The sequence below is a fragment of the Pyrus communis genome, chromosome 10, assembly GCF_963583255.1.
Source record: "Pyrus communis chromosome 10, drPyrComm1.1, whole genome shotgun sequence".
NCBI lineage: Eukaryota > Viridiplantae > Streptophyta > Magnoliopsida > Rosales > Rosaceae > Pyrus > Pyrus communis.
The window spans coordinates 16,233,442-16,248,161 of record NC_084812.1 but is presented as its reverse complement, the minus strand read 5'-3'; the positions used below and the strand labels follow the sequence as shown (position 1 = coordinate 16,248,161).

The window sequence follows — 14,720 nt, the reverse complement described above, 5'->3', positions numbered from 1 at the left end:
TATCATCAAATGAGAAACTTCCTAGCATCTCTTGTCTATTTTAGGGATTGATATAATCCAATTATATCTTGAAATATATCATTATAGATTTCCATTCCATTATATAGACTATATCTCCCATATACATTCTATCGTTATAGAATAATTTTAACGAAGAAGTACTCTTTTCATTTCCAAAAATTAATATATCATATATATATATAAACCTAGTAAACAAAAGATTCATTTACATCTTTATGAGAAATCAAACAATTGATCTTTTCTCATAAGACGCTTATAGCTCCCTCTAGCTTGCTAAGATCCATGATGGATGGATCTCTACAACTAACCTGTCTTGTGATTTATAGTTTTAGACATATATTATCAAGACTATCTTAATAATGGTTTCGGAAACCCATATTATGTCAAAACATTAAATCACCTTTTAGTTGTATAGGAACGAATCTAAGAAGTATATATCATATATATATGGGTAATTGATAATGTCCAACGAACTAAATCTTATTCATGTTCATTCTTCTCCTAATGGAGAAATTCATTATCTTACGATGCTACTTTCCTTGATGTTTTTCAAGGAAATTAATCTAAAGTGTTACTTTTTCCTTGGATCAAATCTAAGGAGGTAAATACTTTAGACGTCTTACTCATCTACTTATATTTCTTGAATTCTTTGAAACCTTTTGCAAAGTATTCGGACTTGTGTTTATTCAAAATAAACTATAGTCCAACCGAGAGTGATCTTCGGTGAATGTCATACAACATGAGTAGTATTATGTTGTGGACAAGTGCCACTAACATCTAAGTGAATTAACCTCAACAACTTTGTGATTCTTTCTTCTTTCCAAAAGAATAAAGATTCGAACATTTCGCCTCTATACAATTTTAACAAGAAGGTATTGGATCCGGATCTAACGATCCAAAGCATCCATCTATGACCAACTCGTAACTTATGTTTTAGAGGTATCACAACTCAGTTGGGATTAGTCACTACCTTGCAACCTTTTGGGTTTTAAGCATCATCGTATTCTAAACAGTTAAACTACCACATCATCTCTACTATAGAGACAACCAATTAAATTACAATAATCTAATTATTGATTAACAAAGAACAATGTTTTGTCAAACAAAACATTTATCCATCTCTACTATAGTGACGGATTTAAGTTCCTTAAAATTGGAATGTAAAGACAATCTTTAGTATTTTCCAATTTCTTTGGTAGTTCATATGAGGAAGTAAGTACAATCCGCTTTCGCAGAGATCTATATTTTATTCACTTTCCGAATGTGAAGTACTTTCTCTTCTCTCATTAATCTTCTACTTTTTATTAGCACACTTTTACAACAATTGTAAAACATAGTTACTAATACGGAATCAAGCATTCAAGTAGAAGAACCAACTGTTTTGAACTATTTCAAGAACATATTACAACACCTTCGAAAGGTGTGTTCTTGACACTTGCAAGACATTTCTTGCAAATACCCCTTCCAATGTCCATCCTTTCATAAAGAAAGTTTGTTCCCTTAGAGTTATTTTGCCTTCTTCATTTGACTTCCCTTTTGACTACAATAGTCATGGTCCCTAAACTCCCACTATCTCTTTTGAAACTTATTTCAAATGTGTTATACACATCAAACGATTTGGAGAGCGTGCGGTTATTGTTCACTATATAGTTTACAATAAACTTAGTGAACCATTAGGATAGGGACACAAAGGTGAAGTCCTTGCCTAATTTCCGTCTCGTTAAGTGGTTTAACACTTCAACACTCAATGATTCAAAATCATCATAAGTCCATGTTGATGGACTATTTTTGTCAACCAACCATTATGTTCTAAACATAATTACAAACTTTCAAGAGTTGTTCAAGGCAACTCTCATTTCTTTATACAACAATTTGTAAGTGAAGAATCATGGCACATAAAACGTCCATGCCCTTGTGCTTACTTCAAAAGTTCCTTGTTTATGTAACAAAGAAACAAGCACTAAAGTTTGTGTTGATTAAGGGTTGTTCAAAGCAACTCTTATTTCTTCATACAACAATTTGTATTTGAAGAATTATGACATTAAAAGTGTTGTCCTTCTCATGTTAGACTTATCTAACATATTCTTCCAATGATACATTATCAATAGGAAGATTGTGAGGATGAGACTACTTAGTTACATCTACAAGCCATTAAAGACAATCTATGGGATTGTAGAACTAAGTCCGGAAATTAAAGCATTCGGCTTTTCTTTGTCAAGTTTTGGATAGCGTTTGCAAATATATTGGTAAACAAATACATAACGAATATAAATTGATTGATTTTAAGCCATTTGATTCGGGTCTTTAAATCAAATAGCACCACCCACTATTTTTGTCAAATTCCATATCCCTCATCGGAATTCGAGAGTTTTGTTGAACTCTTAGCGGGGTATGGGAGACTCACCATTACCAAGCCCACCTCAGAATTATATCATGTTGGTTAGCAAAAATAATGATGAGAGAATAACACTTTAGTCATTTACAACTCTTGTAATTACCCATCTAGTTTGGCCTCTAGAGAATGAATGCCTCAGAATTATATCATGTTGGCACCATTGCACTTAGTTAAGTTATTCCCACCATGCTTAGTTTATGTAGAGGTTCAAGCACAACCTCAGAATTATATCATGTTGGTCATACTCGTTGTCTACACTCACCTCATCATATGTTTATGGACTCCTCCTGGATGTAAGCACATACTTTGTACTTCCCCATTATAGGGTGAAGCCGGTGCATGAGTCACAAACGATTGGAGCCCACCATGGTGGAAGGCCTACGAAGAGATATTCAAAGCATCTCTCGCTTATCAACTTAATAATGGTTTGTTGAGGGTTTTAGGTCTCATCACATATATATATTCATTTTAATCATAATTAAAACAATTTTGGTCCTATTACAACTATTGATCCATATGATTGTTTTAGTTGTATATAATACTCCCACTAAGCTTTTAAAACGGTTTTTAAAGGAAGAGTATATGATACTACTAACATAAGGTTTGCATTCATTGATGGACTATATAGTTGCCTTAGGGCCTTAGGATGACTATGAACCTTTGATTCGATTCAACACGAGCCTAGTGTTGAATCTCGGTCTAGGGATGGTGATTGATTTTAGTTACGCGTTTAATCACATTAAGGCGTGTTGTCTTATTGGGCGTTGGACCCAACTACTCCAATTAAATGCATATCGAATAAAACAAGAAAGGAGTACTTCAAAGTAAATAAGAGCTTATGCTCTTTTACAACAATTGATCAAATCAAATTACTTTAAAGTAAAGAAGAGCTTATTCTCTTTTACAACAATTGATCATATCAAATTACAACCAAAATTTAATCTACACATTCCCATGGTTCAAACAAATTTGAAACGGCCTTTCACATAGCTCAATTATAGTAGGCTTAGGTTCATAATCACCCTTTCTTTAATTAATTAACGCTTTAACTAATTAAACTTGAATGCAACATTTTCATTTGGTTTTTGTATCCATAGAATTGATTTAAATGGAGCTAAATGAAATAAAAATCCAATTCTCATTTAAAGAGACAAAACAATTTTGTTCTCTACCTAATTTGGGCCAAAATGATATGACCTCAACTTTTGAGCCATTTTGCAAAACTTAAACTTTTGGGGTCACTTTGTAAAAACACAAAAGTCCACTACTTCATGTAATTACAACTAGAACCCAAAAATTTCCACAAAAGCTAAAACTTCATTAAAGGAGCAAAACAATTTGTCCTTTTAGTGATTTTGGACCTTTACGTAAAAACGTAAACTTTTGGGTCAAACTACAAATACACAAAAGTATCAAAACTTTATGTAATTGCATAAAAGCCCCACAAGGACCCTAATTGAGTAGGGTGGCCGGCCATTGAAGCAAAGTATATAAAAAAAAATTCAAAGTTTTGTAAGTGGGGTGTGTGAAATGGAATAAATCATTACACACCTACCCACTAAAATTTCTTTAATTTTTCAAAACAAATATCTAAGATATTTAAACATAAGAAATATTTCAAAACAAAAACTTTATGAAATAAATCAAAACTTTGAATCAAAACACCAAACCTTTTGTTCTTGGCAAGAACATATCAAGAACAATGAAGAACATCCCCATAAGAGCTCCATGAACATTCTTCACCCAAAAACATACCAAAACCACTCAAACTTAAGGGAAATAACATACAACCATACTAGGGTACATAGGGGTTCCAAAAGTCACTTTAAAACACTTTTAACAAGTCAAACAAGAACCCAAAATCCACCCTTTGGATTTGGCCGAATTTCCCCAAAAACATGGCACCAAATTTTAGCTCCAAAATTCATGCTCATATGAACTACATCTACAACATTTGAGATGGCAAATTTTCTAACAAAATTTACATTCAAAGAAGCAAGAATAAAGCTTGTAACAATTACAACATTCAAATCACAAACTATGAACTACAAAACCCAAAAGGATTCACCAACTACTAGACTTAGGCTCTTGATACCACTTGAAGGAAGATTTGTGAAAAACAAGTTCATTTGAGCAACATCAACAACATGCAATTAACAATTAAAAGGCGGAATCATGTTTATTTGCACTCAAAAACAAAACTTAACCCATGAACTTCAAAGCCTAGTAGATAGGTGAACCAAGACTCAACTCAAAATAAAGTGAGTTGAGAAATCAATACCTTTGTAGATTCCTCTTTGCATAAGCAAAGGCTAATCACCCAAAGAGAGGGCCTTCATTCCTTGCATCTTAGATCCATGGATTTGGATGGATGAAAAGGTTTCTCCAAGTTCCCAAAATTGAGAACCTCTAAGTCTCCACACCAAGGCATATTGTAGAAGAAATGAGTGACCTTGGAGGAGTTTGATTGCTAGATGATCCCTCCAAGGTGGCCGGCCTCTTTGAGAGCAAAGGGAGGTTTGTGTTCTCATCTTTACTCCTAAGAAAACCCTTAAGGATGAAATGGCTATAAAGATGTCTTTATACCACCTCACAATGGAGTGGCAAACTTGCAATTAAGCCAAGTTCACTACCCTCCTCTAAATGGCCGGCCATATGGGATTTATTGGGCTATTTGGGCCTTTGTGAATCATTATTCATTAAGTTGTCATACAACTTAAGTCAATGGACTTGACATTCGAAGCCCATTGGGCCTTAAGGTCCAAAACTATCCCGAGGTCTTTTAACGAACTTATTCGTTTGATTAATAATCATATTAATTAATCCTTGCCATAAATAATTAAACCATTGAATTATTCTTACTTATCTCCGTTGAATCTTCAATCTCTACCTTACACGGTGTACGATCCATTAGGTTCCTTTTAGCGAGGCAGTGGGCGATTCAAACTCTTTCAAATCGATTGTGAATTGAAACTTACTTTCAATTCTCCCGTTAGTGATAATACACTTTTAGGGCTTCCACAAACCATGGTTGACGCCTAGCAGCATGTCATGGTTACCCAAGCTAATCAGAAGAGGTGGAGAACCTATTCAGTTTTAGGATTACAAATGCAATACGGTCTTTCTCTAATACAATACTCTTGACCACATTGTTTGGTTTGATAGTTTATTCATGTCTACTATCCAATGTGAGTCTTGCGCTTATATGATTACCTTGAATGTGATTTGGAACACATTCCTAAATCTCATTCATACTTTGGCCAAAGATTCTTAATCATATCATAGAGTATTCTCCCTCAAACAGTTTGAAGGTTAGAGATCCCTTGTTGCGCATTCACTTGCCTCCATGGCTAAGTGGCTTAACCCCAACGATGCCGTGGACACCCTCCTGATGGAGTGACTTTGACATAATCAAAGATTAAGGACCTAACCACAAGACAACTGTGATGCCTCAGGTCAAAAGACTAATTTGCATTATCCCAACCATGAGTTCTCATGTGACATGAATATGAGAACTCTTCGTTGATCGTGTTCAGTGAACTCATTCTCTATTGAGCACCTACGTACTTGTCTTGATGTCACACACACCAATGACTCGAGACTAGTCACTCTCCCTGAGAGAAGACATAGCACGTACTGATCTTTACGGACTGTCAATGCCCAATTGACAATCCTATGATCAGGAACGTTTAGGATGTGTCAACGAAAGAATGGTCTCATGAATCTAACTTCTTTAGATCGCATTCTTCCAATCACATATTCCTTGGACTTATCGTTTAAGCATATAACATTTATATGAGACGGCTCAAACAATAATGTTTGCCCTTAATATTAAACTAGATTAGTTTAACATGTGAAATGTCCATAAAGTATCATCATATGATTGGTTTTAGGGCACATTTCCAACAAAGGTTTCTGTCATTAGATACACAAATGCAAAATTTCGATGCTCCAGTGGAAGATCAGGCTGCAAATTCAAAATTCAAAATTCAAAACACAAATTAAACACAATTCGAAAGCGATTTAATAGTTACAGAAAGAAGAAAAGGGTACCATATATTTGCATGTCGCTGCTGCTCTTCAGAACCCACAAAATTCGAGCCGAAAGATGGTGGTGGCGATCGTTCCGTGAGAGAGAGAGAGTTCAAGACGCAGGCTCTGAAATGTCGACTGGTGTTGCAGTGCGATTCTTGAGAGAGAAGTCGAGAGTGGGTGAACTGCTGTTGCGATGATTTGCATGAACCGTCTGGCAGTTCCGGGCTTGAGAGAGAGCCAGAGAAATCTGTGGAAGCAAATGGAAGAGCTCTGGCTTTCCACCCTTCTCCCTTTCTCAGATGACTAACACGCGTAAATTCAACCCCCTTCCCTCACCAACACGCGTCTACCATGGGCAAAATCGGTAATTTACTGCACGATCTAAAAGAAGGTTATAAATTGTGAAGAAAATAAGGGGTAAATCCGTCCGGACATTATAGGTAAATAGTAACCCAAAACAGCTGATAAAGCAAGATTTCTTACTATAGTATTAGTATATGATATAATAAATATAAAGTGATATCTGTATTTAATTTTTTATTTTTATTTTTTGAAATGCAACGGTTGTGAAATTTGTGAACTAGACCCACCATGGGTATATTTGTATATAAATTGAAGGCAGGTTGGGTTAGAAACGGTGCAACTGGGAAAGAAGAGGGAAGATGGGTTTGTAAGGGATGGGTCCCATTTTTAATAAAAATATTTGTTTTTATTTTTTATTTTTTAATATTTAATTAATTTTCTAATCCAGTTGGGTTTGGGAGTGGACCCCGTCTCAAGCTACGTTAGCATTTAACAAGGAAATTGACAGAAAAAGATCTGACATTGTAATAAATTCGTAAAATGAGGTACAACATTATAATTTTTAAAACATGAGGTATGAGATTATGATTCGACTTATAGTTGAGATAATTTCGTATAATTTGCTCTAAATTGGAAGTGCCAAAATGAGAGAAAGGGAAAAGAAGATTAAAAGGTAATTAAACCAAACATTATACGCATACTATTTTCAAGTAAGAAGCAAATAACTGATGCTTTTAGCAGAAAGCCCTTCAAGTGCTTTTGAAATCCAAAAACATTTTCTTTAAAAATCACTTTTAGTCATTTAAAAACACTTGCCAAACAAACCTTTTTACTTTTAGTGGTCTCTAGGTCATCATTCTAATCCACGTATTACATATGAGATTAATTGCCATTCCACAACGGTCTTATAGCTCTGTTAGTTGAAAGCATTAATCTCCCGGTCATCACTTAGTACGAGAAAATTTTCCATTCAAAAGTTCAAGGTTCTAAGTTCAAAGCTAAGGGTAAGGTTTCCCTGATTCAAGTTAAAAAATTTCCATGAAAATATGCATCGACAACAAATTACAGGTACTGTTGCGATTCATGAACTTTCCTTGATAATAAAGGTACATGATCAACTAATCTTGTATACTCTCAAACTTTATCGAAATATATCGACCACGTTACTGACAACGTTGAAGAAACTTGAACGCCAAAATGAGATGAGTCATTAACACCAAGATGACGAAAAATAATCCCATAACAGTTGCATGAGAACACAATGAACACGCATAATGCCACTACACTTTGAGGTAAAAGAAGTTCATTCCTAGTAAATGTTACATTGTTACATATCGACGATGTCGAAAGAGTTGATAAACTCTACCCATGTGTTTGCTTACTCTTAACTCCTAGCAAGTCAGTACAGCTATTTAAAATGACCAAACTAGCACGTCTAACCTTGCTGAATATTAGAGAAACAGGACTAGTCTTAAATAACACCGACAACTTGACACTGACCTGCACTCGGTATGGTTTCTGTGGGCAAGGAAGCAAATGACCCCTCGATCACCACAAAGCTGAACATCTAAATAACATTTCAATCTATCTATCTTCTGTGTTGATCCAAACACTGAACAGCTGCCCAATATGAGGATGCTCACTGAACAGGTCAAGATTCCCCGTCATCAAGCAGTGGAGTCAAGGCTTTAATCTCTTGAAAAACCTACCACCTTTCATTCCCACTCCAGCCTCTGCAAGACTTGCTGATAAGAGAGCTTTGGAATTCGGTCGCCATGTCAACTCTTTAAGAACAGAAAATAAGGTTGCTAAGGCAGGAGTAATTTCACTGTCCGTTACATTGTTACATGATACTACTCGAAGCCCTTGAAGCTCTTTCCAGCAAAGGAGTACTGACTCCAGACCTCCTGTTGTCAGCAGTGAGCATCCTTCTAGAGCAACCAGCTTCACCCTCCTGCATGATGGAAAGGGTAAAAAGATTAACAACCATCAAACTTGTCATTAATTAATAGGTCTTGCTTAACATCGATCTCAAGCTAGATTATAAAGATAATAATGATGGCTACTCGTACATACAAATGGGGAGAAGTTCAATCAAAATATTTATGGCAAAATAAATCTTCAAAAGGCAAAAGATGAAGGTAAAAAGCACAAAATTCATAGAATAAAAAAAAAATACAAACTGATCTCTGCATGCAGCCAACAGATTTCAGTTCATATCAATACTCTGCAGTAAAGTCATATTGTTCATGAAGACATGTAAGAAGGCAATATACCAAGACCACTACTTTTTCTAACCATCCCAAAAACTACAAAGTTCAACATCGCTTGAGAGGAAATGTTTTTTTAATGGGCATATATCAAAACTGACTTTTCCAAATTGTTACCGCCTTATTCTTGCTAGCAAAATGAATCCACAGACAATCTTCAAGCGACTCTAAATATTTTCCTTTTACTGACAATACCAAATGGTGAAAACCTCTGGAACATCACCTTTTACCAACTATTCTTGGATATAAATGCAGTTTTATGCCATCTGAACTCAAGAACTTTCCTCCTCATGCACCATAAATTAAAAAAAAATGGTGTTCCAATAATTTGGAGGAACCTCTCAATTTTCCACAGAATGCATATCTGACCAATTGGAAAATGCACTTCCAAGAATAGTGGACACCACAGCCTTATTGTGTCTGTATTCAAGTTCCAACTTGCTGAAACTTATTTGAGTTCATTTTTTTGTTTTGTCCGAAGTATCCTATGTCTCTTTATGGAAATCATAATGCGTAGAAAACCTATTAAGAGGGATCATAGTGTGCACGCCTAACCCTCATTGTGATAAGAAGATCTGAACCGCCCATTTCTAAGGTCCCCATACAAAAACTAGGCAAATGTTATTTAAAATTTGAAACTTTAGACTTAATTGGGTAACAATCCACTAAACTTTAAAACTTTAGAGTTGACAATTGAGAACAACTCATCAAACCCTTGCACAACATCCGACTAAGATTATATGAAGGTAATTATAAAGGTATCAATCCAAATCATGAAAACAAGTCTCATAACGGAATTATTGAAGCTATTTGAGACATTCAAATATTTGAAATTTTATGAGGCTCAAGTTCCTAGATCAAACACCATAGGAGTTGGAGGCCAAACAAATATGGTATAAGCTTTGATTTGCTTAATAATTGTTTAATAAAGCTTTGATGACTGCATTACGCAAATCGTGCAATTTAGTAAACAAGACAAAGGTGGGACTCCCAAAGAATTTAGATGGGCCATTCCAAGGCAGTTCTAGCCTTAGTGGCAGAGCATTCTCAAAGTTTATTTCTGATCTTTCCATGGGAGTGCTTACAATAAATACATGCCATTAGTTAGGGACTGTGTGTCTTTCAAAAGTTTTTGAAGAAGAAAACTGCCCTACCCTATCACTATCGGTGGAGTCTCATAGTGACGACCCTCCAACTATTCCGGAATCTCTTTCCTAAATGACAGAAATTCTAACACGACACATCTTATGATTGGTATTTCCATTAACGCAATGTCTAAAAAAGGTTTTGCTGCTGAAAGATTAATTAGTCAGGTACGCTCGCTACAGAAGAACCACAGATCTAAAAGCAATAAGCCATGTTTAACTATTTGCATACTTTACGACTATACATCTTCCATTTAGTACAAAACAGATAATATATGGACAAACAATACAACCATCTCCTATGGCATACTCCTCTAATAATCTTCCATGGAGATAGCATTTATAGTACGTAAAAGTATTTTTCTTTTCTAAATAACCGATTTGCACAACAATGTAAAGTCAGAAATAACACAAAATCTAATCTTAAGTTTCTTCAACATATCTCAGGAAACAAATAGAGCTAAACACAAATGGGAAGAAAAAAACTCTCGTACCTACAAATGCTAGCGAATGCAAATACTTCATCCACCAATCCCCAACAATCCTGCAAAACAATATCCCTAACAGCCTCACAAACCATGAACAAAGATCTCATAGCATGCTGATCCCGCACCTGACACCGCCGCAAAAGCAACTCCTCGATGGTGGGACAAGACCCCAAATGCTCATCGGGGCCAGGGCTTGAGTCAATGCTCTTGCAAGACTGAAGCATCAAAGTCTTCAAATTCCCACAAAAGGGCAGAGCAGCCAACCAGCCACCATCCATCCTATGATCACTGAGAGTCAATTCCTCAAGCATTTGGCAGCACTGCCCGATTGCCTTAATCCCATCATAGCTCCCTTCACACCCACAGAGCTCAAGCTTCACTAACCTCCTACACCCCTGAGCTAAAATCGTCAACCCGATATCCGAAATCACAGCCCTGTAAAACCCATCAACAGAACCAATCAGTTTCACAATCTGCAAGTTCCTACACCCACTAATTCCCTTCAACGCCAAGTCCCCACAACAATGCAGCTCCAATTCCTGCAATATCTGGCACTCCTCAGCAATCCTCACCAACCCATTTTCACTGGCGCCGATAACCGCAATTCGCCGCAAATTCGGGTACGATTGAGCGATCAATCTCAGCCCATGGTCCACAACACTGTTCTTCAACACATCGCTCTCCTCAATGAATCCACTGGGGCTAAAAAGCGAGTCGATATGAACAGTCAAAGCCTTCCTGGTCACCAGAATCCCCGAATTCCTTGGGGACCGAATGCAGGCATGAACAATATCGACATCGTCCAGATTCGGGAACCGGGCGAAAACCCGACCCGAGTCCAAAAACCCCCAATCGAAAAGCTTCACGGAATTCACCAGCCGGCCGTGGAGGTACAGCCACCGCTTGCAGACGAGGGAGTTGGGGAGGTAGTGGGAAATGGGGAGCTTGGAGAAGATGCGGAGGAGGAGCTTGTCGGAGAGGAGGGAGGTGGAATCGGGTGCAGGCGGGTCAAGGGTAAGGGAATTGAAGGCGGAGGAGAGGTCGGGCTCGGAGTGGGGAGACGGCGAGGCGGTGGAGGGAGAGAGGGAGTTCAAGTGGTTCTGGAGCTGCATCTTCATGATAACATGCTTGAGAGCTTGGTCCGGGAGGCTCAGTGGGCGCGGCCGCTTGGGCAGAACTGGCGGTGGTGATCTTTTTGGGCTTCCGGATTTTCTGTCTGGTGAATTTGGAGACATTAATTAAAGTTTTTTGGAAGATAGAGAGAGACACACACACACAGAGACAGAAAGAGAGAGGGACAAGACAAAAATAAATGAACCCTTTAAGTAATTAGGGTTAGGGTCTGTGTAAATCTAATCTTTTTCTCAATCACAGTAGGTCTATCTGTCTTTTTATCTTTCTAGAAAATGACTCCGTTATCCAGTACAGGTGAATCTACGATAAAATAGGGACAGGCATGTGAAAATTGGCTAAAAATAAGACTTTGATAATTCGGAGGTCTCTCGTTGAAAAACATGAATAATTTACGATGATGAGTAAAAATGCTCATAAGAAGATTGAGTTGTTTTTGGGCTGAAAATAATTGTTTAACAAATGAACGAGGGGTAATTTTCCGAAAGGATAAAATCTTATAATTGGATATAAAGTTTGTCTGACATTAAAAGGGGAAAGGGGTGTAACTTAAGTAACAACATCTGGTTGTGTTATGGAAAGTACAAGTCATAATTCTCCAACTCCCAACTCCTCCAGTTACCTTTTTTTGTTTTCAATTCAAAGCTGGACAGCAGAACGAATTAATAATTACACATGAAAGAGGACGATTTTATTTTAGATGATTATTTATGATTCAATTCAGTTGTTTTCTACTTTTTTATTATGATTTCAATTAGTGATCCGTAATTTAATATAATTTCACAGTTGAAAGTAAAATATTTAACTAGAGTAAGGAAGTGAGGAATCCCTACTCTATACACATTCTTAGCTTTTATACATCACATCACCTTTAGATGTCAATGAAGGTGGTGGAGGGAAAGAGATCCAGATAATTTTCATCAAATTCACCCAATTAATTAATCCAGATCTTTGTTCAATAATATATTAACATGTTTAAGGTTTTTTTTTTTTTTTTTTTTTTCATATGACAATATATTATTGGATCTGAACATTGTGAATGTGAATCAGTTCTATATTAGTTGTTCTTGTTGGCAAGAGAGCTTCGTGCCTCATGTGGAGGAAGCTAAATCTGTCCAGGGAATAATATATGCATGTGGAGGGTGCACGCATACGTCCTTTTTGTGTAGAAGAATATGAAACCTATATAAACTTTGTTTCCATGAAGTATGATAGAAATTTCTTTTAGCACAAACGATATTCTACACTAGTGAATACTAAAGGTTTGTTTGGATAAAAGATTAAAAAGAGGTTTGGATTGAAAAAAGAAAAAAAAAAAAGTTTTGGAAATCCCCATTTTTAACCATCTTGTTTGGATAGCTTTAAAAAGTAGTGAAGATAAGATGGGATTAAAACAGGGGAGTAAAAGAGGGGTTTAGTAAACTGAAAAACCACATCGACAAGAGGTGGGTTTTGCACCATGGGCGGAGACAATATAGGTTCACAGTGGTCAACTAACCCTTGTGCACTTCATATGTTTTTCATCAAGTTAAATAATAAGGTAAATTACACAAAACTACCTCAACTATTGGTCTCATAACATTATCATACTTCATCTTTTAAAATTGACAATGTCATATCTCATCTTTAGAATTTGATCCAATGTTATACCTTCCGTTAGCTTGGTCGTGAATTTCTCAGTTAAATGCTGACGTTATTAAAAATAATAATTTACCCTAAAATAAAAAAAATAAAAAAATAAAAAAAAAATTCCAAACACCGATCTTCCCTAACCCCTTCCCCAAATCCAAAACCCAGATCCTTTCCCCTTCCCCTTCCCTACAACCCCCGACCCCTTTCCCACCCATGCCAACATCTCCACCCCCTCCCCCCCCAAAACCCACCTCTCCCTGCCCTTCCCTGCAACCTCACCGACCTCAAAGCTCGCTCCAATCTGAAACCAAAATATTGCAGCCATAAAACGAAAACTTCTAAACACAAAGGTGAGGAGCTAGGCAAGACGTTTCCAACGACGATTCCGAGAAAGCCGCGGCGCGGGTGTAGGAGCGAAGCTGCGGCGATTGAAGATTACGTGCGGGAGTAACTTGATCGGACGTTTGCGTTGATCAGAAAGCAGAACCTAGAGATTGTTGAGAAGAAAGATGAAGTAATGAAGAGGAAAGTGGACGATGGTGAGGAGGAGGAGGATGAGGGTTTTGGAAGGGAGAAGAGCATGGTGGTTGAGGAAAGGAGCAAGGATTGGCCGTTGGATGCTGATGTGGGGTGAGGGATTCGGACTTCATTGTACTTCGAGAACCACCCAATTCGAAACGTGGTGGGCGACAATGGGGTTGAGATTGATTGGGAAGGCGAGGTTGAAGACAATTGGGTGAAGGAGATCAACTACTTGGAGTGGGAGAGTTTTGCTTTTCACCCAAGTCCTCTTCTTGTTCTTGTTTTCAAGAGGTACAACAGAGCAAGCAAGAATTGGAAGGCGTTGAAAGAGCTTAAAAAGGCGGTTAAGGTCTACTGGAATGCCAAAGATCGATTGCCTCCTCGGTTATGCGTGTTATCGACCTCGTTGATTTCCAATTTTGCAATGATTTAATTGATGAATGATGTTGGTATGGGTGGGCAGGGGGTTGGGGGTTGCAGGGGAAGGGATTTGGGTTTTGGATCTGGGTTGCAGGGAAGAGGAAGGGGTCAGGGAAGATGGGTGTTTGGGGTTTTTTTTTTTTTTTTTTTTTTTTTTTTTAAATTTAATCTAATTTAATTTTTTTTATATTTTTTAGGGAAAATTATTATTTTTAATAGAAAGTGGGTCTCGGATCAAGCTTTGTCAACATTTAATTGAGAAATTCACGACCAAGCTAACGGAAGGTATAACATTAGACCAAATTCTAAAGATGAGGTATGACATTGTCAATTTTAAAAGATGAGGTATGATAGTGTC

At 37.0% G+C, this 14,720-nt stretch overlaps 1 protein-coding gene and 1 pseudogene across 1 annotated transcript; one reads left to right on the top strand and one right to left on the bottom strand.

Moving 5' to 3' along the window:
* Positions 1-8,016: 8,016 nt before the first annotated feature.
* Positions 8,017-11,937, bottom strand: LOC137748299 (F-box protein At5g51370-like). The gene is made up of 2 exons (XM_068488432.1): positions 10,664-11,937; positions 8,017-8,708 (listed from the first exon to the last, which is right to left on the bottom strand). The coding sequence occupies exons 1-2, from the start codon at positions 11,890-11,892 to the stop codon at positions 8,435-8,437; spliced, it is 1,503 nt and encodes a 500-aa protein (XP_068344533.1). The 5' UTR covers positions 11,893-11,937; the 3' UTR covers positions 8,017-8,434.
* A 1,535-nt stretch (positions 11,938-13,472) lies between these two features.
* On the top strand, positions 13,473-14,397 carry LOC137747929 (thioredoxin-like fold domain-containing protein MRL7, chloroplastic; annotated as a pseudogene).
* Positions 14,398-14,720: the final 323 nt, after the last annotated feature.